The 25,043-nt window shown below is 41.1% G+C and overlaps 1 protein-coding gene across 1 annotated transcript in view; it reads left to right on the top strand.

Annotated features, from left to right (window-relative positions):
* LOC122792225 (CUB and sushi domain-containing protein 1-like) overlaps positions 1 to 25,043 on the top strand; it is a 3,080,606-nt gene that overhangs the window by 2,348,926 nt on the left and 706,637 nt on the right. The window contains exon 45 of the mRNA XM_044059969.1: positions 13,914 to 14,099. Within this exon, the coding sequence (XP_043915904.1) occupies positions 13,914 to 14,099 (186 nt within the window). The remainder of the gene's footprint in view (positions 1 to 13,913; positions 14,100 to 25,043) is intronic.

Raw genomic sequence — 25,043 nt, 5'->3', positions numbered from 1 at the left:
TTTGTTTTTCATTTGAATTGTACAGGTTATAGGTCACATTAAAGGTGGGAAAAGTTTTGAAATGATTTATTGTTGTCCCATTTTTTTTAATATGGGTGTGCACACTTTTTATATCCACTGTAAAATGAAAGATTTAGTAAATGTTTTAAAAAATAGTATACTTAGAAAACCCACCTTTACCAACTCCTATTTACATGCTAGCATTTGTCACCTAATGATCATTAAGGGCAGTCAGTCAGATTAAGCAAACTGATTGATTTGAAGATACCTGGTTTATGGATAAACCTGATTTCCTAAAAACATTATTTGTGGGTAAAGGGTGTAAAGATAAAAAAATTACAGATATTTTTCAAGAATTATATAGTGGAAAGTAAGCCATGGTCTCCAACTTGTACAGTTAGTTGTAACATGGACACCAAGTATTACAAAATACATAGTCAACATTTTTAGGAGGTATCCTGAATTACATAAAGGAAATTCATTGAAGGGCCTAGTGCGAGCCATACAACTCACACTAAAAAGCCCTGTTCCCACAATGCAGTATTTTGCAATTCGCTGACCTTGATGAGGAAAGAGGAATTTAGCAATAACTAATTGCTGGAAACTGTGTTCTGACAGACTGCCTTCCAGTCTATCTGCAAATATACAGAGCTGAGTATATTTTTTTGGTTATAGAGTTTGTTAATTGTTGCTTAGATCTCTGTTGAAACTGTTGTCTCCCTGTTCTGAGAGACTGCTTTCCAATCTATCTGTAAATATACAGAGCTGAGTATTTTTTTTGGTTTTAGAGTTTGTACTGTTAGTTGTTGCTTAGATCTCTGTTGAAACTGTTTTGTTCCACCCCCCCTATTTTTGGCTTGTAGTTTAAATTTGGTGGCTTTTGCAGTTGTCACCCCACTGTAGATTTGATCTGTGACACTCCCCCAGTCCCATCTGTTTACCACATTCTACCTAATAAACTCTTTCTGCACTTGCTTTTAGTCCTTTTTAATTTAATTGCATTTATTAAACTGTGCTTGGTCTAATATTGCTACATACTCAAGTGTGCTAGCTTGCACTGCATGTGAATTGTTTTTACTACTGTTTTTGCTACTTTTCTGTAAAAAAAAAAACTGTAAGCCTGTTTCCTACCTTTCCTGTAACTAGTGTTCCAGATACAGATTTGCTGTATCCAGGACTGTATGTAAGCTTCTGAGCCCCCCAAGCATTTCTGTGGTGGAGGGAAGCCTTCTAGCTTATCTTTGGGAGTGGTAAGCACTAGGTAACCTGTCTACCACATAAGGAGTGGTTGTGGCCCTGAAATTGTAGTTATCGGCCATTTGGGCAATCTCTTTCATCTCTCTCAACCTTATGATTTGAAAGCCTGCATTTGCACTTGTTTCTGTCTTGTAACTCATCTAGTGCAGATACAGATTCTTAGTTTTAGCACTTAAATTTGCTTGTTCGTGCTCAGCACTTGTTCAGAACTTGTAAGCACTAAATAAGCTACTAATTACTATAGCACTCAATCTTCCTCATTACCTAGAGGAAAACAGTTTTTGTACTTACTTTTCTCACTTGCTTTGAGAAAAACAGCTCTTGTTCTCACTTTTCTCACTTATCTAGAGGAAAATAGTTTTTTATTCAGGCATGTCCAAGGGTCAGCTCCCAGTGTTCTCTCCTGTCTATCTGATGAATCTGGGCATCTTGAGGCAATGTAGAAATTGCCTCATGTACACAGACAGCCCTTTCCTCTTACCACCCAACACTACAACCTGTGAGAGATACACTTATCTAGCCAAACTGGAGGTAAAGCTGTCTCCAACCAAGACTGAACTTGACAGTCATGAGGAGAAGGTAAACATTTGCATCACACCACACTCATCACATAGTCTCACTAAATCTACACCACCAAAATCCACACATAGTAACACAAAAACATTTGCAGAGGCTCTCAATAATAATCTGTCTAAGCAACAGAGACCTCCAAAGCAGAAACGCAAGCAACCTCCATCCCCCAACACAACCCAAATGACACATAGCCCACAGACTCAGTGTGCCACTCAACCACAGCCAATAAGGCAAAACAATGTACACAACACATTAGTCATAGGTGACTCTATAGTCAGGCACACTGATGTCCCACTCACCAGGCTAATCAAGGAGAAGGTTACTGTCAGCAGTCTGTCGGGTGCCAGGATCTGCCACATAACACAAGCACTCAGGTCACTCCACAACAAGTACAAATATGACTCTGTCATTGTCCTTGTTGGGGGAAATGACCTGAGATGTACCTCCCTGGACTACATGAAAAAAGGCATGGAAGAGCTCTCCAATCTTGTAGCCAAGGCAGGTATGACCCTAGCCCTGAGTAGCATTCTGCCATCGCCCAGAATGATACCGCAGTACAAGGACAAAATTATTTACTTCAACAAATGGCTAAGCTTCTGGTGTCATTCTAAGGGGATCCAGTATCTGTCTGCTTGGGATGACATGGTCACCAAACCATGATGCTTTGCCACAGATGGCCTGCACCTGTTACCCCTGGGATTCCTGATACTGGCTAAGGCTCTTGCTGCCCCTATAGTGTCTTTTTAGGCAAGGGTCAAATAACAAATTCACCATCGTAACAGGCAAGCAAAAACTGAGGGTAATGCTACTCAATGTTAGAAGTCTAAATCTCAAAATACACTCACTCGAGGCACTCCTTAAAATGGAGAACATTGATATCTGTGCAGTGACTGAGACCTGGTTCAAGGCTCCAGAGAGCACCCCTGCACTACCAGGCACTCATACCACACTTTTCGGCCATGTAACCTGGACCAAAACACCAAAGGCAGAGGTGTGTCCATATTCATTAAGGGTATCCACATCTCTAGGCTAGTTGATCAGCATAATGCATCCAAGGTTATCCAAGTACAACTAATTCTGGGCAAAACTACAATCCAAATTTTAGCTTGCTACAGATCCCCCACCATGCCCCAGGATTCCCACTCCTCTTTTCTTGATGTATTGGAAAATATTAGGGTTCAACCAAACACCCTAATAATGGGTGACTTCAACTACCCTACCATTAACTGGGAAAACTACTCATGTACCAACTCCTTAGCTCAACGCCTTCTGGAATTTATAAACTCCAATGCCCTGGATCAACTTATCCACACCCCCACCAGGGGCAACAATATCCTAGACCTAGTCATTACCAACATGAGTGACCGGTGTTCCACACCTGAAGTCAACTCCACAGTCCAATCTGAACGTAAGCTAATCACCCTTGATATCCACATCCCACCCCCACCCCTCATTAAGAAACCATGGTAAAAAATTTCTCCAAAGCCAACTTCATGCTTCTTAAGACAGAAGTGGTGAACTTCATGACACCCATGCAGATGGACAATACAGTTACAACTGCTGAATCCTACACAAATGCACTCTATAATCACTTACACGAGTGCATGGATCGTGCTATCCCAAACAGAACCAAGACTCTATCCTCCAAAAAAAGGAAGCCAATCTGGTGGTCTCCTGCCATAAACAAACTGTACAACAGAAGGAAGAAACTTTTGCAAAAGAGAGTAAAATCTCATGAGCGGAGGAGCTCCCTGGTCAGCCTCAGTAAGAAACTGAGATCCCTTATAAGATCCTCCAAAGCTAGCTATGAAAACAAAATCACCACTAATTCTAAGGACAACCACAAAGCATTCTATAGCTATGTCAAGAATCTCGATGGCAACACCCAGATCTGCTCTGAGTTACAGCACAAAGGCACGGAAATTAGAGAACCAACTGATATTGCCAACATCCTGGCAGATAGGTTCAGTGCTAACTTTGTACCCCAACCCTTAAAGGGCCCATATCTATACAGGAAGAATGCAGAGTCCCTGTAATCACAACTACGCAGGTAAAAGCTGCACTCTTGAAAACCACAAACACAGCATCCATGGGACCAGACAACTTCCCAGGCTGCGTTTTACACGAACTTCAGAATGAACTGGCTCCCCTCTTAAGCACCATGTTCAATAATAGCCTCGCATCAGGCTTTGTGCCCACTGAATGGCTCACAGCAACAGTTATCCCACTCCACAAAGGGGGCGCTATCGACCTATTAGCCTGACGAGCCTGGTTGCAAGGCCATGGAACGTATCATCATGGAACTCATAAACAAAGATATTGGTAACCTCCAAACTCTGGATCCACCCAGTTTGGGTTTGTGAAAGGCAGATCATGCCTCCTGAACCTGATCGACTTCTTTGAGGCAGTCACCAAAGCCATAGTTAAGGGTAAGGTGGTTCACACAGCCTATCTTGACCTCGCCAAAGCTTTCGACACCATCCCCCATTCTGGAATTGTAGCTAAACTCACTAAACTAGGTATAAATACCTATGTCACAAGATGGGTTGCCAACTGGCTCACTGACAGAACCCACACTTTAAAAGTTGCAGACTCCAAATCTGACCTCAAAGCAGTGACAAGTGTAGTACCACACGGTTCTGTCCTGGGACCTCTCCTGTCTGGTATCTACTTCTGTGAAGTACCGGCTAACACAGAAGGCCTCTGGCTATTGAAGTTCACAGATGACTGCAAACTAGGAGCCATAGTCAAGTCCCCAAATGATGTGGACATCCTACAGAAGGGCCTCGCTGAGACAGTTGCCTGTTGTTAGAGCCATGGCATGCCAAAAAGTGCAGTGTTATCCCCTTTGGTAAAAACTCTGTACCCATGAACTACCACATAGGCAGCAATCTACTTAACACCGAATGTGTGATAAGAGACCTAGGGACCCAGGTGGACAGTAGTCTCTCCTTTGATAGTCACATTGCCACAGTAGTCAGAAAGTCCTTCTACGTGGCACGCCTCATCATAAAAGGGTTCTCATCCAGGAAAAACAGGTCATTGTTCCCCTCTACTCGACACTCATTAGACCCATTATAGAGTACACTGCCTCTTTTGGAATGTACCTCACAAGACATCTGCAGCAGCTGGAAAGGCCACAGAAGTACCTCACAAAGAGGATTACTGGCCTCAAACAAATGCCCTACAATGACCGCCTCAAAAAACTCCAGCTTTACTCCGTAGCATATAGCCTACTCTGAGGTGATATCTGCCCAACATATAAAGCTATGTCAAACCCAGAGCTGTTGGACATGCTACACCTAAAGAAATCCCAATCCCTCTGAGCTACACACTTGAGGGACCTAAACCTTGTCACCACAATAAACAGGACATGCTGGAGGGATAGATTCCTGTCCCAGAGACTTCTCATACTCTGGAACAGGCTACCTATCTATGTCAAGCAAATCTTGATGAGTAGATGGTAAATAGGAAATACTCCCCGGGGATCACTTCTGTGTCTCTGCTCGACAGTGGCACAGGAAAATAACTTTCTTGGGCGGCGTAAGCCAGGGAACCTTGTTGGCTGGGCTTACATAGGCCCATGGGCCGATAGCCTAGTGCCTACTTATGAACCTATAAGACCGCATTATCAGCATGCATATAAGAGATTAATCAACTGATGTACCCTGGAAACTGGTATCTGTAAGTCTTCAAGATCTTTGAATGAGAATCAGATTTGGATGTATAAAAAACTGATTGTATGTTAAATGATAAGGGTGGGGTATACAATAATACATTCAGCAAATGAATACAGTGGTCAGATAGTCACTGAAAAGCCATTATGCACTACCAAGGTGCATTCACTTCTCTCCACTGTTGTGCCACCTTGGATTAGGTATATTTACTGTCTATGCCATTTGCAGATATGTCTCCTATCTCCTTTTGACTGTATCTCTTCATCAAGGTAGTCTCAAACGCCTACTCTGAATTGGTATATGCATGTATGGATTATAGCAGCATTTCCAGTAGATTTCAGGCATGAAGTTCTATGTGAATCAAACCTCATCTTTGAAATTGCTGGTACTATGACAACATTCATTTAAAAGATTATCATAACAAGGACTGCCTGTCCTTACTTCCACAGCCTTAATGGCAGCAGCATGGCTACCACCTCCTTGGTTATCTTGGGTTGTACAGGGAATTTGCCATTTTGAGGAGCTAACGCCCCTTAACAATCCCCACAGGCCATTGTTTCCACTGTTTAATTTTCTGATTATACAATCTTAAAGAATGGGCTTACTGTACATCAGTGCTATGGTTGTAGAACAAACGTTCTCCAGCAGGGTATTAATGTACAAGTAATGCCTGCTGACAAATGAGTCCACCATGTCATGGCAGCATATCAAGCCACTGTGGAGCTCGGACAGAAAAAAAACTAACAGCCAGCATTATTGTATGCCCAGTAAGCAGCACTTCTCCTGTTTTGTGAGTGTAAAATGTAAAAAAAAAAAAATGTGTGCGTGCATGTGTTTATGTCTGTGTGTGAGAGTGTATGAGTGTGAGAGAGATTGGTTGAGCTACTATTTTACACTCACTAAGCAGCCCGTGTAAAATAAAAAGTGTGTGTGTGTGTATATGTGTGTGTGTGTGTGTGTGTGTGTGTGTGTGTGTGTGTGTGTGTGTGTGTGTGTGTGTTTGATTGTATGTGTATGAAAGCAAGAGAGAGAGAAAGATGGCCTAAAATAAATGAACCAAAAAAAAGTGTGTGTGTTTATGTTGCTGTCTGCATGTGTCAGTGAATGTGTGCATGAAAGCAGGAGAGAGAGAGAGAGAGTGTATGTGTGTGATAGAGAGACAGAGAGGGAAAATGAAGAGTAAGAGCGATTGAGCAATCCCTGGCAGCATCACATAAGAGTTTTGCATACCTCTTGACCATACCTCTTGGCACAAGAAATCTGACAGAGACACAAATGAGGAAACAAAGGGCTAAAAATAGGGATGGATTTTAAATATTTCTCTTATGAACTTAGGAAGTTGCTACAATAACAGGGTTTTCGTTAGCATGCACTTTATTGAAGCAGAGATGTGTGTGTTGACCACTGGCAGCAGCAGTAAAGAGGTTTTCATACCTCTGTACCTTGTAGATGAAGAAATCTGGATAAAGCCTAAAATAAAGGGGGACACAGGCTTAAAAATAGGAATAGATTTTAATTATTGCTCTTATAAAATTACAAAGCTGATTAAGTAAAAGATGTATGCTAGCATGAATTATACAACGGAAATAAAAGTCTGAAGCTTAATTGTATATCATTATTTAGTCATTTTAATCTCCAATGATTGCCAATCAAACAATTTAGGAGTTTTAAGAGTAAGGGACCAAAAAATAAAGTAAAAATGCTTCCTCCAACACTGTTGACATATACTACAGCAAGTTTGAAACATTAGGCAGAGGAACTGTTTTACATCAAAAATATACTAAAAAAAGTAGTAATAAAAAAATATATAAATAAAACACAATAATTTTATAGCGAGCCAATTCTCTAAGCTCAATAATGCCCTCCAGGGTGTGTATTAATGGGTAATTAACCCCCTTCGAGGGGTGTAGAGGCCCTCTGCCTCTGGCGTCGGGCCTCATAGCTCCCCTGGGAGGGCGTTAATCACACATTAACACATACCCTGGAGGGCATTATTGCTTGCTTATAGAAACATTAGGAATCAACATATTGATACTTTAAAACAGATGTATAATGTTTGAAAATGTTCTCATTTCTCATTCCCTAATACTCTCATATGCTTCAAATAGCTTTAAGAGGCCTTTTATCTTGGAAAAAATTCAGTTTGCATCATGTCATTTAAGAACAATAAGGCTGCTTGCCCTAATGATTTTTACACATGCATTTTATAAAAAGTTAGTGAAAATATCATTGAATTGTATTTCAATTCTGCAACTTAATTTAGATTAATGGGATTCTAGAGCTAACAAAAGACATCTTTGCATCATGGTAATGTACTTGTTATAGGTGACTCCATAGCTCGGTGCAGTGGTGTAACACTGTGATGGCTGAGCAAACACATAATAGCCATCAGCTACCTTTTAGGAACTAGAATCCACCATAGCACCAGGGCAGTCAAGTCCCTTCACCCCAAGTATGAGTACAATATGATCATTATTCATGTGGGTGAGAATGCCTTGTTACACACCCCATTATTAACCAATAGAAAGGAGGACATGATGTGGCAGTCTCTGGCGTTGTATGCCCACATAAAATCTTTTCAGTGCTGTAAATGTTTTGCACTTTCGCTAAATCTGAGGGCAATAACATCCCATACTAAGAACTGCACCAACACGTACTACACAAAGTATTCATCTGATGTTGTCAGTCTTCATTTATTCTTGACTGTTGAAATTTGGTTCCGATCCCCTCGGAACTGGCCCAGCTGTTATACAGCTGGTGCCAGCCAAAAACTCTTGAGCCAAGTCTCTACCCACAATGCCCCTGTGTATGTTACCTCAGATCGCATTTGCCGCTCTGCCAACAAGATGTGCCAGCCTTTCTCTCAGCTAAGTGTCTTATAATTGCTAATTTCTTGAGATAGTTTAAAATGTTGCTCCCTAATTCTACTATTTCTCTTGCTATATATATATATATATATATATATATAGAGAGAGAGAGAGAGAGAGAGAGAGTTGTGTACACCTTTCCTCTACCCCTTTTTTCTGATAAACCCCTGTAGCTCTTTCTTCCTCCTTACTTTTCCCTTTCACGTGTGTTTGTGTGTGTGTGTGTGTGTGTGTGTGTGTGTGTGTGTGTGTGTGTGTGTGTGTGTGTGTGCACGAGAGTGTGTTTTATCAGGTGTGTTTTGTTTTTTGCCATTTACTATTATTATTATTATGTCTGATAAACTGGCTATGACTGATAAATTCTCTAAGGACATGTCAGGATTTAAACATTGGCAAGACTGTAATAGAAAGATGCCCAATTCTGATGGGCATCTTTCATGTGTCTACTGCTTAGGTGTGCATCCTTTGGGTTTGTATTGTGACTTATGTAAGGGGATCAGTCTGAGAACCTTAGCAGAAAGCAGGAATAAGCTCTTGCTTACAGGTCTACTTAAATCCCTTTTAGTGAAGCCTTGTCCAGGCTGACACAAAACAAGATTTACTGAAAAAGAAAAGCCTTTTGGTATTGACATCACCATTGGTTCCAGAGGCTCTTAAATGTAAACCCTTGGTTCCACACCCTTCAGAACCAATGGCTAAGGTTCTAACACTTCAGTCTAGTGCCTCCTTGGCACCATCAACTTCTACGGTGCAGTCAACACTCTTATCAGTGCCAGCCTCTATAGATTCTGGGTCGGCACCAACTTCACCTACTGCTCAACAAATGTTTACATTAGCACCACCACAGTCACAGCCCACCCTCTCGGTGCTGAAGCCTATTTTAGAAATGCCCGGGACAAGATATTCCCCAACTATAGACCCCTTTGTGGGTGAACTACCTAGTCCATTCATTGAACAACCACATTCTCTTTAGGCCTCTTCAGTATGGTTTTCTTGGAGTCTTTCATAGATGAATGTAGTAAGGTTGGTGGATCAATTGTTGCTGGCCAGAGGTATTCCTGCCCCCTCTTAGGTCCATCTTCCATCTGCATTGGGGACCTTTTCTCCCAGGACTCCTACCCATCATCCTCTGACTTTGACTGCAGTTTCAGAACCCAGCACTTCAATATTCCTGGTGCCAGCTGTTTTGGTGCCATTAGGTGAGTTCACATCAACACAGGATGTTGCTCCAACATCTTTGGTTCCTGCCGTGGAGTTGAATGAGTCTGGGGGCCAAAACCCCTCCATCAATTCCATGGTTTCCGGTTTGGCACCTAATTTGGGTATGATGCCGATCTCGGTTCCAGAAACTTTGATGGTTTCGGGTCCTTCGCCACCTCTAGCCTCAGAGACCAGTCCCTTAGAGTGGGATCTGACCTCGGTTCTGAGGTGGTCTTTCTTGGTTCCAGGCTCCACTCCTATTCAGGGGGTACTGCCTTTCTGGTTATGGAGATGGCCTTAGCCTCCATGGGCTCCCAGCTGGCCACACCCACATCAGAGTACCATATTTCCATATCCTGTGGTCCAGAAATGACACCAGTGTCTACAACAGGACAGTGAGCACCGAAGATTCATGTTGCCCAGATACAAGACCCCTCCTCTTCGTAGTCCTTCCCAGAGATTCTCCACGGAGGAGCCACCTTAAAAGAGGATATGCAAGAGCAAGCATCTGGATTCCCCTGAAGAATCCATCATGGAGGACATGGATTTTGATGAAGGGGAGAGTTCCCCATGTTTACCCCCTGAAGATGTTTCCCTTGGACACATCCTAGAAATTCTGAAACAGAGGGATAACTGGAAGTCCCAAAATCCATCCTTGGAGGAAACCATGTATGTGCAAGCCTTCGGTGCCTGACCATGTACCTCCTGGGTGTCCCCACCCGCTGACAACCTCATCAAGCTAATCACGCAGCAGGTTTGGAAGACTTCTGATGTCATAGAGCCCATTCCCAGGAGACCTGATAAAATATTATCACCACCAGAAGACCACCGATATTGGCTGAAAGGTTTGCCAGTAATGCCATGGTGGTGGTGACTGCCACAAAAAGGAACTAGATAAAGAGAGTCCTTCTATTCATCATCCTAGCATGGAGTCTAGGACAATGGACAGGCTTGGAAAGCAGGTTTATGCTTCATCAACTTTCGCTCTTAGGTCCTTGAACTTGATGGCACACTTTACTAGACTCCAGTGAGACCTGATTAAGGAATTATCAGAAACTCTAGCTGTGGCTGTGTCCAATGAGGGACAAGATAAGGTCTCTTCACAGCTAGCCATGCTGGAGTCTATATCAAACTCGTCCATGTGACTCATCACCCATACAACCAAAGGGACGACCAGAGCAGCGGGTTCCAGCATTGCCATCAGGCAACACTCCTGGATGCCCTTGTGTGACTTTACAGAGCCCTTCAGGTCTTCCTTTGTCAATGCTTCAATTGACAGATCTTCCCTGTTTGGCCCTAAAGTAAATAACACATTAGCCAGGTGTGAAAAGGATGATAAGACCCTGTCTGCCATGGGCATTCATTTTTCCACCCCTCAACAATCCTTCTCCAGGAATCAGAGGAGTAGGTAGTTCAAGAAATCCAAGGGACCTTTCCATGACACACGTGGCACCAGCTCCCCTCGTGTCAGAGGGGGGGAGCTCAAATGGAAGACGCCAACCCCAAGGCAGAGGTGGCCCACGAAACCAGGAGTCCAGAGATTCCTTCTCTGGACAGCCCTACCAGCACTCCTGAAAGGAGGCCTGATTGCTTACCTCTTGAAGCAGTCGGGGGAAGACTTCCTCTGCACCTGTCAGCCTGATGACAAATAACATCTGATTCTTGGGTGCAGAAAATCATTGCTAGAGGCTACAGTATCCCCTTCAACCTAATTTCACATTTTTGAAGAAAAATCCCTGCTGTTCCACCCCATCAAAGGAATCAAGCCACCAAAGAAATACAAAGGCTGCTGCAAAAAAGAGTCATCCAAGAAGTCCCACCAGACCAGTTAGAATCCAAGTTTTACTCAAGATTCTTCTTAGTGCCAAAAAAGATGGGGGACTGGAGGCCAGTACTAGATCTCAGCCTTCTAAACAAGTTTGTCCAGCAGTCAATGTTCTGGATGGTCATGGTTCAGTGTATTCTTCCCTTTCTAGAGAAAGATGATTGGATGTGCTCTACAGACCTTCAGGATGCATATTATCACATAAGAATAGACAAGCGCTCAAGAAGGTTCCTCCACTTTCGGCTAGGAGCCAGTCATTACCAGTTCAGAGCACTGTCATTTGGTTTCGCCATCACCCTCAGGGTGTTCAACAAATGTATTGCAGCCATCACGGCCTACATGAGATTAAACGAATTCTGGGTGTTTTTTTATTTAGACAACTGGCTCGTCACCACCCCCACCAGGCATTTACTGACACAAAACATAGAATTCATCATACATCTCTTCAAGTCCCTAGGCATCACAGTGAACTACGAGAAATCTTAGCTGTGCCCCACTCAAGACTTGGAGTACATCAGGTCATGACTGGATGCAGTCTCCTGCATAGCCTCTCTACCCCTTCACAGACTACAAAAGATAAGATACCAAGTCCAATCCATTTTACCAAAATGAAAAGTGCCCACTGTTCTTGTTCTTCAAACCCTGGGTTCCATGGCAGCAGCTATCACCCTAGTTCCCATGACACAGTTTCACATGAGAATACTTCAATGGCTTCAAGCCTCACAATGGTCCACCATTACTCATTTGTTAAGTCATCTGATCTTAATAACGGAAACTTACAAGGAAGATCTATCTTGGTGAATGGAGTCAGAAGAGATCTTTATGGGCTGACCTTTTGTTCCCTCTCAGCCCAAGGCCATAGTGACCATGGATGCCTCCCAGCTGAGGTGGGGGAGCAAATTTGCCTTCAGTCATATTTGACAGTGCACCTTTATTACTAAAACAATTCTTGTACACACAAAGGACTTAAATCCACTGACAAGTCAAAAACTTCAGTAATACTCACTAAAAGTATTATCAGAACTTTACAGTTCTTGTGGTATGTTGCATCAAAGTGCCAAATACTCCTTTTGACAATTTAGGTCATAAGGCTAGACAAAAGTAGGAATCCTTTAAACCATTTTAATAGTTTAATGGAAGCCTCAAATTGGACTGTTTTTCAACAGCTGCTAAATTTCCCAGGATATGAAAAAGTATATACATCTTGTCAAATGTCTGAGTTGTGGCAATTTTTTTCAGTTTGTAAGTACCAAGCATGGAGGATCAAATATTAAACTGAAATTGGACAGAAGTGCAGGGAATTCCACTTCTGACACTGTTGTCATAAAAATGGAACTCATCTTCCACATTTTCTTCAGCAGCTTGGTAGTCATAACTCACTAGCAATGGATACAGAGCGCCAAAGAGCTATAGAAATGGCACTGATGGATGTCAAAGTTTCCATGGCAATATAAAAATATTTGTGCTGCTGTACAGTCCCTGTGCTACGTCATTTTTCCTCAGTTATATAGTATAATGTGCTTTTTTAGCAATTGTTAATGACTCAATTGGCATCCTGCTCATTTGCACTGCTGAATCAGACAACACATCTTCAGTATGTGTATACCACTTAACAGACCTAGACACGTAGCCTTCTTCTTCAGAGCAATATAATTGCTCTTTGACCTGGTTGTATCTTGCAATACTTTTCTAAATTATTTTTTCTTATTTATTTATAAACTGGATAAACTCAGTAGACACAAGTCCAAGGAGCACTGTATTGTTAAATGATTTGCTTAGTCACACAGTAAGCAAGAAAACATATTGCTGTTGGAAGATACCTATTTGCAGCTCGTAACTCTTAGTCCTGTGAACAAAACTTCTAGACAATACCTTAAGTAACAACAAAAGTAGCACCCCTCAGGATAAATAAGACACTGCTAAAGAGAATAAGTCCAAACAAAATAAGAAAAATTATAGCAGTGAAATAACCAAGTGGCAGGAGAACCATAAAACGTAAATGATTTATTCCTAAACGGTAAGCACGTTTGCAATAGCCTACTCATACACATGCACATCTTAGCTTTCTCACACTCCGTGTTGCACACTAGTATATTTCCATAACTTAGTAAACAAGCTTTGGAACTTTTCCAGGTGAAATTTATTTAAACTGCTGTCACAATTTTCCCTGAAGTGAAAAGACATGTATTTCCATGCCTTGAAATCTGTTTCAGTAATGTTTTCCGTGAATCTGGACTGGCAAATTAGCACACAGGCTTTTTAAAAAGTGTGTCTACAAAGTATTATAATATTTGTTCATTTTTTAATAGTAAATGGCCTATGTTTAATGACTTTAGTTATGGAAAGGATGTTCAGATTTTTGTACCACACTCTAGACAAAACATATTGGTTCTCCAATATTGACATTCTAGTTATGTAGTATATGACTGTTTCCCTTCATTGATGATTCACATACATTTTTTTTTGAAATAATAAAGTTTTCTCTTATTTTCCTTTCTTTATTTTTTATTAAAGCCACTTTCTGTGGATTTCCAAGACCTCCAGGAAATGGAACTGTCTTTGCCAGGGAATGCACTTTTGGCTCAAAAGCTGTCTACACCTGCAACGAAGGTTACGCCATACATTCACCTGAGCAAAGTGTAGCAGTGTGCCAGAAGGATGGAAAATGGAGCAATTATGACGTACCACCCATCTGTGCAGGTAAGGCAGCAAGGTGCACACAATGTGCATCTCAGTAAGGAACACAAGAAGAACTTAATCAAATGTTTCAGTGTTTTCAAAGATTAGGAAATAAAACAGTACCAGGCTTTTAGTTAACAAAAAATAGAAGATGTTTTCTAAAGTCGGTGTTAAAAAATCTTGCACACTTCATATTGCTGCAGTTGCTAAGTTATATTATCTGGTTGCTTTTTTCAACATCTGCAAATATGATGTTTTATATGTACATTCGTGTTGTGGATTGTATCAGGCCAGTCCTGTAAAAGGCAAATTATTGTCCTTGAAATACTATATGGCAACACACACACACACATACACACACACACACACACACACACACACACACACACACACACACACACACACACACACACACACACACACACACGCACACACACACGCAGATAAAAATGTTAATTTTGTCTCTTGCAGTGCCACATTCTCATAACTGTGATGTTGATGTCACAATCAATAGTCAGGGCCACTGAAATGATCCCCGGGGTGATTTTTCTATTTCCCATCCACTCGTCAAGATTTCTCCTGAAAACGGCCAGTGAGGTGCTCTGCTTGACATGCAAGGGAAGTCTATTCAAGAGCATGGGCAGTCTCTGGGTTAGAAACCTGTCCCTTCAGCAAGTTCTGTTGATTGTGATAATGAGATTGAAGTCTCCGGAGTGTGTGCCCTGGAGGAACTGGGATTTCTTTAGATGTAGCATATTTAACCGTGCTGGGTCTGACATGGCTTTGTAGATTAAGCAGAGATCATCTCTAAGTAAGCGATATGATACTGAGAAAAGCTGGAGTTTTTTTAGTCTATCCACATAGGACAAGCGTTTAAGGCCTAGGATCCTCTTGGTGAGGTATTTTTGTGGTCTTTTTAGTTGTTGCATATGTCTAGTGAGGTACATGCCAAATGGGGCATTGTACTCAAAAATGGGTCTAATGAGAGAAGAGTAGACAGAGACAATGACCTCTTTCTTCCTTGATGCAAAACCCTTTGAAATGATATGTGCCACATAGAAGGATTTTCTGACCACGGTGGCAATGTAATTTAAAGTAGAGGTTGCTATCCACTTGTGTTCCCAGGTCTCTTATAACACCTTCGGTGTTCAGTGGACTACCATTGATGTGGTAATTCATGGGTACCGTGTTCTTCCAAAAAGGAATGATGATGCATTTTTTGGTATTGAGCTTAAGGCCATGGTTCTAACACTTTCTGTAGAATGTCAACATCATTTGGAGAGCTAATAATGGCAACAAGTTTGCAATTGTCTGCGAACTTGGTCAGCTGGAGTCCCTTGGTTTTGGCCTAAACTTCAGAAAAGTAGATGCCTAACAGGAGAGGACCCAGGACCAATCCCTGTGGGACTCCACTCATGACTGGTCGGTAGTCTATCTTGGAGTCTGTTACTTTCACAGTGTGGGTACTATCAGTGAGCCAGTTTGCAACCCACCTTGTGACATAGGGATTGATGCTTAGTTTAGTGAGTTTATCGATGATTCCTGAGTGAGGAATTATATCGAATGGCTTGGCCAGATCGAGGTAGGCTGTGTGAACTATCTTGCCTTTCTCCACAGCTTTGGTGACAGACTCAAAGAAGTTTACCAGATTAAGCAGACATGATCTACCCTTCACAAATCCAAACTGGGTGGGGTCTAAAGTCTAGAGATTCCCTATGTCCTAATTTATTTGGTCCATAATGATGCGCTCCATAGCCTTACATACCAGACTCATCTAGCTAATGGGACAGTAGTTCCCAGGGTCTATAGTCACATCCCCTTTTTGGAGTGGGATGACTGTAGCAGTGCACCATTCAGTGGGGACAAAGCCTGAAGGGAGGCTGTGATTGAACAGGGCACACAGGTGTAGTGCTAATTCATTTTGTAATTCATGTAGAACACAGCCAGGGAAATTGTCAGGTCTCATGGATGCTATATTCATGGCCTTGAACAGAGCGATTTTAACCTGTGCAGCTGTAATATTGGGTACTAGACATTCCTCTAGTATTGTGATTGGCCCTTTAGGGGGTGAGAGGGGGGGTGAAGTTGACACTGAATCTGTCGGCCAGTACATTGGCAATGTCTGTTGGCTCAGTATAGAAGTTACCATTGTGTAGTAGTTCAGAGCTGATCTGAGCGTTGCCTTGTAGATTTCTGACATAACTATAGAAGGCCTTGTGGTTGTCTTTAGTATCTGCTGCAGTTTTGTTTTTGTAGGTAGCTTTAGGGGATTGATGAGGGATCTCAGCTTTTTGTTGAGGCTTACAAGGAAGTTTTTCAAGTCTTGGGACTTTGCCTTATTCTCCAGCAGTTTCTTCCTTCTGTTGTAGAGTTTGCTTATGGCATTAGATCACCAGATAGGCTTCCTTTTTTTGGAAAAGAGGGTCTTGGTTCTATTGGGTGTGACCCATTCCATGCATTTGAGTATCATGGGCATCATGAAGTTGGCCACCTCAGTTTTTAGGAACCCAAAGTTAGCTTTGGAAAAGTATTTTATGGTGGTTACCTTTGCAGGGGGTGTGAGTGGGATGTGAATAGCCACGGTGATTAGATTTTGATCAGATCTGACCAGGGAGGAGTTGACAATTGGTGTAGAGCAATGGTTGCCCATATTTGTCATAACCAGATCGAGGATGTTGTTACCTCTAGTGTGGGTAAGAATGAGCTGCTCCAGGGCATTGGAATTAATGAATTCCAGAAAATACTGAGCAAGTCTGCTGGTACTTGAGTAGTTTTCCCAGTTAATGGAGGGGTAGTTAAAGTCACCCAGTATGAGTGTGTTGGGTTGGACCTTAATATTTTTCAGGGTTCTTAGGAATGTGGATTGGGACTCTTGGGACATGGTGGGGGATCTATAGCAGACAACAATCTGTATTGCAGTCTTACCCAGTGTTAGTTATACCTGGAGTTTGTCTGATGCGTTGTGTTGAGCTACTAGCCTGGAGGTGTGCATATCCTTTATGAGTATGTAGACACCATCACCCTTAGGGCTTCGGTCAACATTTTGGGGCCAAAGGGTGTGGTATGAATTATAGCCTGGTAGCACAGGGGTGCTTTCAGAAGCCATGAACCAGGTCTCAGTTACTGCACAAATGTTGATGTTCTCCATTTTAAGGATTGCTTTGAACAAATGCATCTTGAGATTTAGACTTCTAGCATTGAGTAGCATAACCTTCAGATTGCATTTGCTTGTAATTGTTATGGTGGTAATTTGGTCTTCTGGACATTGCCTAAAAAAGGCACTATAGGATTGGCAAGGGCCTTGGCCAGTATCCGGAATCCCAGGGGTGACAGATGCAGGCCATCTCTGGCAAAGCATCGAAGTGTGTTGATCATGTCATCCCAGGCAAACAGATACTGGATTCCCTTAGAATGACACAGTCAAAAAGAAAAAAAGTGAACCAAATGATGAAGTGGAACTGGCAAACAAATAAGAAAAAAGCAAGTACCACAGCGTTGTATAAACCTTTTTAATAAAACAACAAAGCTTTCAGACAGATACGTCCTTCTTCAGTGTTAGTAAAATTCATAATAAGACCTAACATCTTTTATATTTAAAAACTCAAAACACATGACACAGCCTACCTATCAAATATTAACAATTAATTAATCAATGAATGGTTTTCAAAAACTTTTAAAGAAGTTTACCACATTCTTTTAAAAAAAACAATTTTATTGATTTTAAAGAGATAAGTATAAACAATTACATATTCTTTTAACATAAAAATATTTACAATTCAAAAGATGTTCACATAGGCATTCACAAAACAATGTTTAACAAATAAAATGAAATTACTAAAACTATTTACAAAGACATCCTTGGAATATCATTATGTTGACTAGTATTTGATTTTTCCATATATATAACACATAGAGAGGTTGAAATTTAATTTATATGTTATCGTTGTCAATCTTTTTTCAACAAATTCTGTAGATTAACCCATATATGATAGTTATAAGTTTTTCTAGATGTTCTAGATGTCATAGTTGCAATCTTCAATTGACAAACTTCCATTAGAATTTTCTTAAAATCATTATAGGAAGGAGGGAATTCAGATGTCCAGTTCCTTGTTATAGTTTTCCTGGCTACTGCCAGTATTGCCCAAAGTAAGGAATGTTTGACTTTTTTTACACAACCAGGTATGGGTGTGTTGAAGAGTACTAATGATTTGGTCAAAATAAAATTATCTGTGAATATTGCTTCTAGGAGTTCTTTAATGTTTTCCCAAAATACACTTAAAGCAGGGCAGTCATAAAACATATGGGTCCAATCAGTGTTTATATTAGACTTATATCTGTTACATATATTTAGTTTACTATTAATTTTATTCATTAGTTGAGGAGTGTAGAATGATCCATATAAAAATCTCCAGGAATATATTTTCCATTTAAGTGAAAGTGTTGTTTTCCCTGCAGATTCTAATATATATTGTTTTATCTAGATCCCTTGGAAGTGTGTTATTTGTTATATGAAAATGGTTCCAGAAATTAGCTGGACAACAATATGTTTCTTCTCTAATAAGTCTGTATATCAATGCCATTTTGTCTGAATAAGTTTGCTTATGTTGAATAACTGAATTAAAAAAAAAAGAACTAGTAGTATACTAGTGACCTGTTTATTAGCAGGAGTAATCAGGTCTATCTTATTTTGCAAAAATAATCTTAGGGATTGTATGTTAAGCCAAAGGGATATGCCTAACTTATATTTACTTATTGTCTGATCTACATCCTTAACCCTTTCATCCGTGATTAGTTGGAACCAATACAAAAGACCTTTTTGTTTAAGAAAGATAATTTTATCTATTTCTAAGGATTGTAAGGATTCTTGAGTAAAGGCTATCGGGAAAATTGTAAAGAAAAATTCCTTGTATCTTGTGTGTTTAAATATAACATTTCTAAAGTTTATTAATATATTATGCAAGTAGCTAAATGAATATTTGGGTATGCTGTGTAACATGAAGTAATCTTTAAGTATCCATAGTATTGAATTGTTTATTAATTCTAATTTGTAAGGTTGTGGTTTCGATATTAATAGCATAGCTGAGGATTCCCAAAATATTTTCCATTTGGCCTGATATGATGTATCTAAAAGTTGTGCTGTGGATCTAATAATAGCTGCATTAGAATAAAGGTTCAAATCAGGAAAAGCTATGCCCCCTTTGTTCCAGCTATAAAGGTGGTATTTGAGTGCTATTCTAGGTTTCCTGGGAAACCAAAAAAACTTTAATAACAGAGAACTGATCTTGTTAATGAAAACTTTATTGGGAAGTATTAAAATAGATTGTATAATATAGAGAATTTTAGGAAGGATTATCATTTTAATGATAGTTAACCTTTCCTCAGTTGTAAATATAATTGTATTCCATTTTGTTAATAGAGTTTGAATATTTACATAACATGTATTATAATTTAGTTTTGTGATTTAATATCTTTAGCAAGAATGATGCCTAAATATGTAATTTGATCTGTGATGTATTTGTTAGTGTCTTTGTTAATGTTTCTCTTATTATTGTTTAAATAGATAGGTAGGATCTTAGTTTTATTAGCATTGAATGTCAGTCCAGATATAAATTGAAATGTGTTAACAGCTTCAAATAAGGCTGTTATGGAGGAATTATCTCCTTTAGTAGTGATGAGCACATCATCAGCAAATAACTGAATTTAGAAGTTATTTTGTCACTAATTTCCAAACCTTCTATGTTTTTATTTCCTCATATATCATTAGCCCAGGGTTCCATTATGAAAGTAAACAGTAAGGGAGATAAGGGACAGCCTTGTTTTGTTCCTTTAGTGATCGGTATTTGAGTCGATGTGTATGATCCAATCTTGATATAAGCCAGAGTGCCTTTATGAAGGTGTAATAGTAGATTAATAAACTTATCTGAAAAGTTTAAGCATTGTAATAATGTTCATAGGTTCATAGGTTCATACTAGGCTATCTGCCCTGGGGCAATTATAAGCCTAGCCTGATTCTGTATGGCTTACGCCACCCCTTGATTTGAGTATACTGTGCCCTTTTTAAGGTTTAGTTTACTGTGCCTCTGTCTAATAGTGACATGGGAGTAATCCCTGGGACAAACCTACGATCCCCCATCCACCTATCGAGATTTTTCTTGAAGAGATTCAGTGAGGTGCTCTGCCTCACATGAACTGGAATTCTATTCCAGAGTGAAGGGAGCCTCTGGGTTATGAACCTGTCCCTCCAGCAAGTTCTATTTATTTCTGTGCTGAGGTTCAAGTCCCTCGAGCGTGTGGCTCTAAGGGATTTAGATTTACTGAGGTGGAGCATGTCCATTAATTCTGGATTTGACATAGCTTTGTATGTCAGGCATAGATCGCCTCGAAGTAGGCGTATGCAACTGAGTAGAGCTGGAGTTTTTTTAACCCAGCAGCATATGGCATCTGTTTGAGACTCTTGATCCTCTTGGTGAGATACTTTTGGGGTCTTTCTAATTGCTGCAGGTGTCGCGTAAGGTACATCCCAAAAGGGGCATTGTATTCTATGATGGGCCTGATGAGGGATGAATAAAGGGGCACGATTACCTCTCTTGATCTAGATGTGAAACCCTTCGTAATGAGGTGGGCTATGTAGAAGGTCTTTCTAACCACTTTGGCAATGTGGTTTTCAAAGGAGAGATTGCTATCAACTTGGGTCCCCAGGTCCCTAATAACTTTCTCTGTACTTAATGGGTTTCCGCCTATGTGGTAATTTGTGGGCACATTGTTTTTGCCAAAGGGTATGACTATACATTTTTTGGCATTTAGCTTTAAACCATGGCACTGGCACCAGTTATCTGTCTCTGTGATACCTTTTTGAAGGATGTTTGTGTCAGCTGGAGAGTTGATTATGGCGCCCAGTTTGCAGTCGTCTGCGAACTTAGTGAGCCATAGTCCTCCAACATTTGCCTGTACCTCGGAAAAGTATATACCGAACAAGAGTGGTCCCAGGACAGAATCCTGTGGGATGCCACTTGTGACCGGTTTTGAGTCGGACATGGAACCAGCAACTCTCACTCAGTGGGTTCTGTCTTTGAGCCAGTTTGCGACCCATCTTGTGACATAGCGGTTTATATTTAAGCTGGATAGCTTATCTATGATGCCCGAGTGGGGTATTGTGTCAAATGCCTTTGCAAGGTCCAGATAGGCTGTGTGGACTACCTTCTCTTCATCTATGGCTTTGGTGACTGTTTCGAAGAAGTCAACCAGGTTCAAAAGGCAGGATCTGCCCTTGACAAAGCCGAACTGGGTAGGATCTAGTGTCTGTAGGTCCCCAATGTCTTTGTTTATGAGCTCCATGATGATCCTCTCCATAGCCTTGCAGACTAAGCTAGTCAGGCTTATGGGGTGATAGTTTCCAGGGTCAGTAGAGGCTCCACCTTTGTGGAGTGGGACCACTGTTGCTGTACGCCATTCTGTGGGCACATATCCTGTAGTGAGGCTGAGATTGTATAGCTGTTTTATTTGAGGGATTAGTTCCTCTTGGAGTTCATGTAGGACGCAACCTGGGACGCCATCTGGTCCCATGGAAGCAGTGTTTTTTGCTTTGGAGAGGGCAGCCTTCACCTGAGCATCAGAGATGTTTGGGAGGCAGCCCTCTGCCGGGATAGATACTTGCTCTTTTGGGGGGGGGTGGAGAAGTTTGCACTGAACCTGTCTGCCAGGATATTGGCAATGTCTGTGGGTTCAGTGTATTTTTTGTTATTTAGAATCAACTCAAAACAAGTCTGGGAGTTGCATCCCAGGTTTCTAACATACCTGAAAAAAGCCTTATGATTGTCTTTGGTGTCCTGTGCAATTTTTCTCTCGAAGCTGGCCTTGGAGGATTTTATGAGGGATCATAATTTTTTTGCTAGTACTGATCAGAGATGCCTTCCCTAATAGGGATTTTGCTCTATCATGTAGTAGCTTCCTCCTTCTGTTGTACAGTTTATTTATGGCAGGGGTCCACCAGACTGGACGCCTGCCTTTGGATGATTGGGTCTTGGTTTTGTTTGGGATAGCATGATCCATGCATTCCTGGAGATGTCCTTAGAATGCGTTTATATAGGATTCTGCAGTTTGGACCATAGTTTCCACTGGCCCTGGGACCTTGAAGGATTCCACTTCGGTTTTGAGAAGTGAGAAGTTCGCTTTTGAGAAGTTTTTCACTGTGGTTTTCTGGGCTGGGGGTGGGGTTGGGATGTGGACATCCAGTGAAATTAATTTATGGTCTGATCTTACCAATGAGGGATATACTTCTGGTGTGGAACATAGAGTCCCCATGTTGGTAATGATCAGGTCTAGTATGTTGTCCCCTCTTGTGGGAGTGGTGACTAGTTGTTCCATAGCATTTGAGTTTATAATTTCCAGGAACCTTTGGGCTAAGGTGCTGGGGCTTGAGTAGTACTCCCAGTCAATGTTTGGGTAGTTGAAGTCGCCCAATATAATGGTGTTCGGAGAGATCTTCATGTTCTCCAATGTTTTCAGGAAAGCCGAATGGGATTCCTGACTTTGAGAGGGTGGTCTATAGGATGCTATAAACTGAAAAGCAGTCTTGCCCACTGTTAGTTGCACATGGATGGTCTCCGATACTGCGTGCAATGCCACTAACCTGGAGGTGTGGATATCCTTGATAAATATGGAAACTCCCCCTCCTTTTGTGGTTCGGTCCGGGTTTTGGGGCAGAAAAGCATGATATGAGGTATAGCCTGGTAGTGCTGGGGTGCCCTCTGGAGCCTTGAACCAGGTTTCTGTCACTGCACAGATATCGATGTTCTCCATACTGAGGAAAGCTTTGAGTGTATGCATCTTGAGGTTAAGACTTCTGGCGTTTAGCAGCATTACCCTTAGTTTCTTGTTCCTTGTGCTGTCTATGGGTGTGGGTTTGACTTTTGAGCCTTGCCTAAAAAAGGCACTATGGGGGTGGCAAGAGCCTTTGCCAATATCCAAAAGCCCAGTGGTGACAGGTGCAAGCCGTCCCTAGCGAAGCAACGTGGCTTGTCGAGCATGTCAGCCCAGTCTGACAGACACTGGATCCCCTTTGAATGACACCAAAATTTTAGCCAATTGTTAAAATCAATCATTTTGTCTTTGTACTGTGGCATCATTGTAGGTGAGGGTAAGATGCTGATCAAGGTCAGGGTCATACCAGCCTGGGCTACATGATCAGAGAGCTCCTCTATGTCTCTTTTCATGTAGTCCAGGGAGGTATGTCTCAGGTCATTCACACCAGCATGTACAATGACTGAGTCATATTTGTATTTGCTTTGGAGTGACCTGAGTGCTTGCGTTATGTGGTGGATCCTAGCACCCGACAGGCAGCTTACCGTGACCTTCTCTTTATTCAGCCTGTTGAGCGGGATGTCAGTGTGTCTGACAATAGAGCCACCTATTACAAGAGTATCAGGTGTGTTATTCAGCCTTAAGGGCTGTGGCTGCTTGGTACACTGACTTTGTGGGTTATGTATTGTGCGTGTTTTGTTTTGAGGTAGCGTTTGCTTGGATGTCTGCTTTGGAGGTCTCTGCTGCATAGGTAGATTTTTATTTAGAGCCTCTGAGTATGTTTTTCTGTATTTATGTGTTTGGTTCGCTGATGTGGTGGGACTATGTGATACTGGAATTGTGTTGTGTGAGGTTACCTTCTCCTCCTGACTGGTTACACCAGTTTTGAGATGAGAGAGCTCAACCTCCAGTTTGGCTAAATAGTTGCATCGCTCACATATATTTGAACCTGTTTGGAGGAGAAGAGGGTTGTCCGTGTACATGAGACAGTTGTAACATTGCCTCAAAATTCCCAGATTCACCAGCTGAACTGGAGAGGAAACCATTGACTGACCTTTGGACATGCTAGAGTAATATAGGGAAACTGAGTTTAAGATGGACGAATAGAGGACAGGGTAATCGTAGAGAGTATAAGAGTAAGTAGTGCTTATGATTTAATAGTGCTAACTTGTAGGATTACTTAATTGGACCAGTGAAGGACCTTAGAATGAGAATATGGTGTTTAAATTGAGAGATAGAGCAGTTCTAAGGGAAAAAGTGAAGAGCAGACTTTGTGGAGCAAGGAATAGTTTAAACCCAATTAGGCAGCGCTGCCCGCTGTTGCACTATGCTCAAAACCACGCAAAACTGCGCAAAAGAGGGTTTTAAGAGATGAAGATGAAGGAGTTTTGGAATTGACACAAAATGGCCAATAAAACTACAGTTTCAAGTCAGTAACCACTCCCACAGGGGCAGACAGGCTGCTCAATGTTTTTCACTGCCACTGATCAACAGAGAGACTTCCCTTTAGCCTAAGCAAAGAATGGCCTCACAGAAACTTACAAACATTTCAAGAACAGCAAGCCTGTAACTGAACTTTTTTAAATCTCAGAAAAGTGGGAAAAAAGCAAGATTTTTTTTTTTTTTTTTTTTTTTTTGTTTTTTTCAGAGATAACAGAGGTTCACAAGTATCAACAAGTTATAACAGTGCAGTAAATGACCCCACACAAGAGTGCTAGGCCAAAGACAGATAAAATGCAAGTTTTGAGAAAAAAACGATTTTAAAAATAAGTGCAAACAGGAAATTCCTTAAACAGCTCTAGGTTATGCTCTAAATACAGTTACTAATGCAGAAATCAAGTTTAACAAGCCAGAAAATGCTCAAAATAGGTGGCTATGCAGAAAAACTTAGCAAATAAACAGAGGAAAAATACGTAAAATCTCAAAAGTGGCTCCTTTCTTCTCTCAGCGTTTTCTCCTCCTGGTGGGTGCTTCACCAACAGCCAACAAGCCTGAAAAGATAATCCCAATGTATTGAGTCAAATGCTGAATTAATGTCAAGACTAACCAGAGACATTTTTTCTTTCTTTCTGTGTGAATAATCAATTAAAATAAGAGACCATTTGATGTTATCATATGTACTTCTATTAGTTACAAAGCCTGTTTGGTCATCATTAATTAACTGGG

This window comes from Protopterus annectens, chromosome 1.part2 (assembly GCF_019279795.1).
Source record: "Protopterus annectens isolate FY-2018-M chromosome 1.part2, PAN1.0, whole genome shotgun sequence".
Lineage (NCBI taxonomy): Eukaryota > Metazoa > Chordata > Ceratodontiformes > Protopteridae > Protopterus > Protopterus annectens.
The sequence above is the reverse complement of the archived record's forward strand: the minus strand, read 5'-3'. Positions and strand labels throughout refer to the sequence as shown.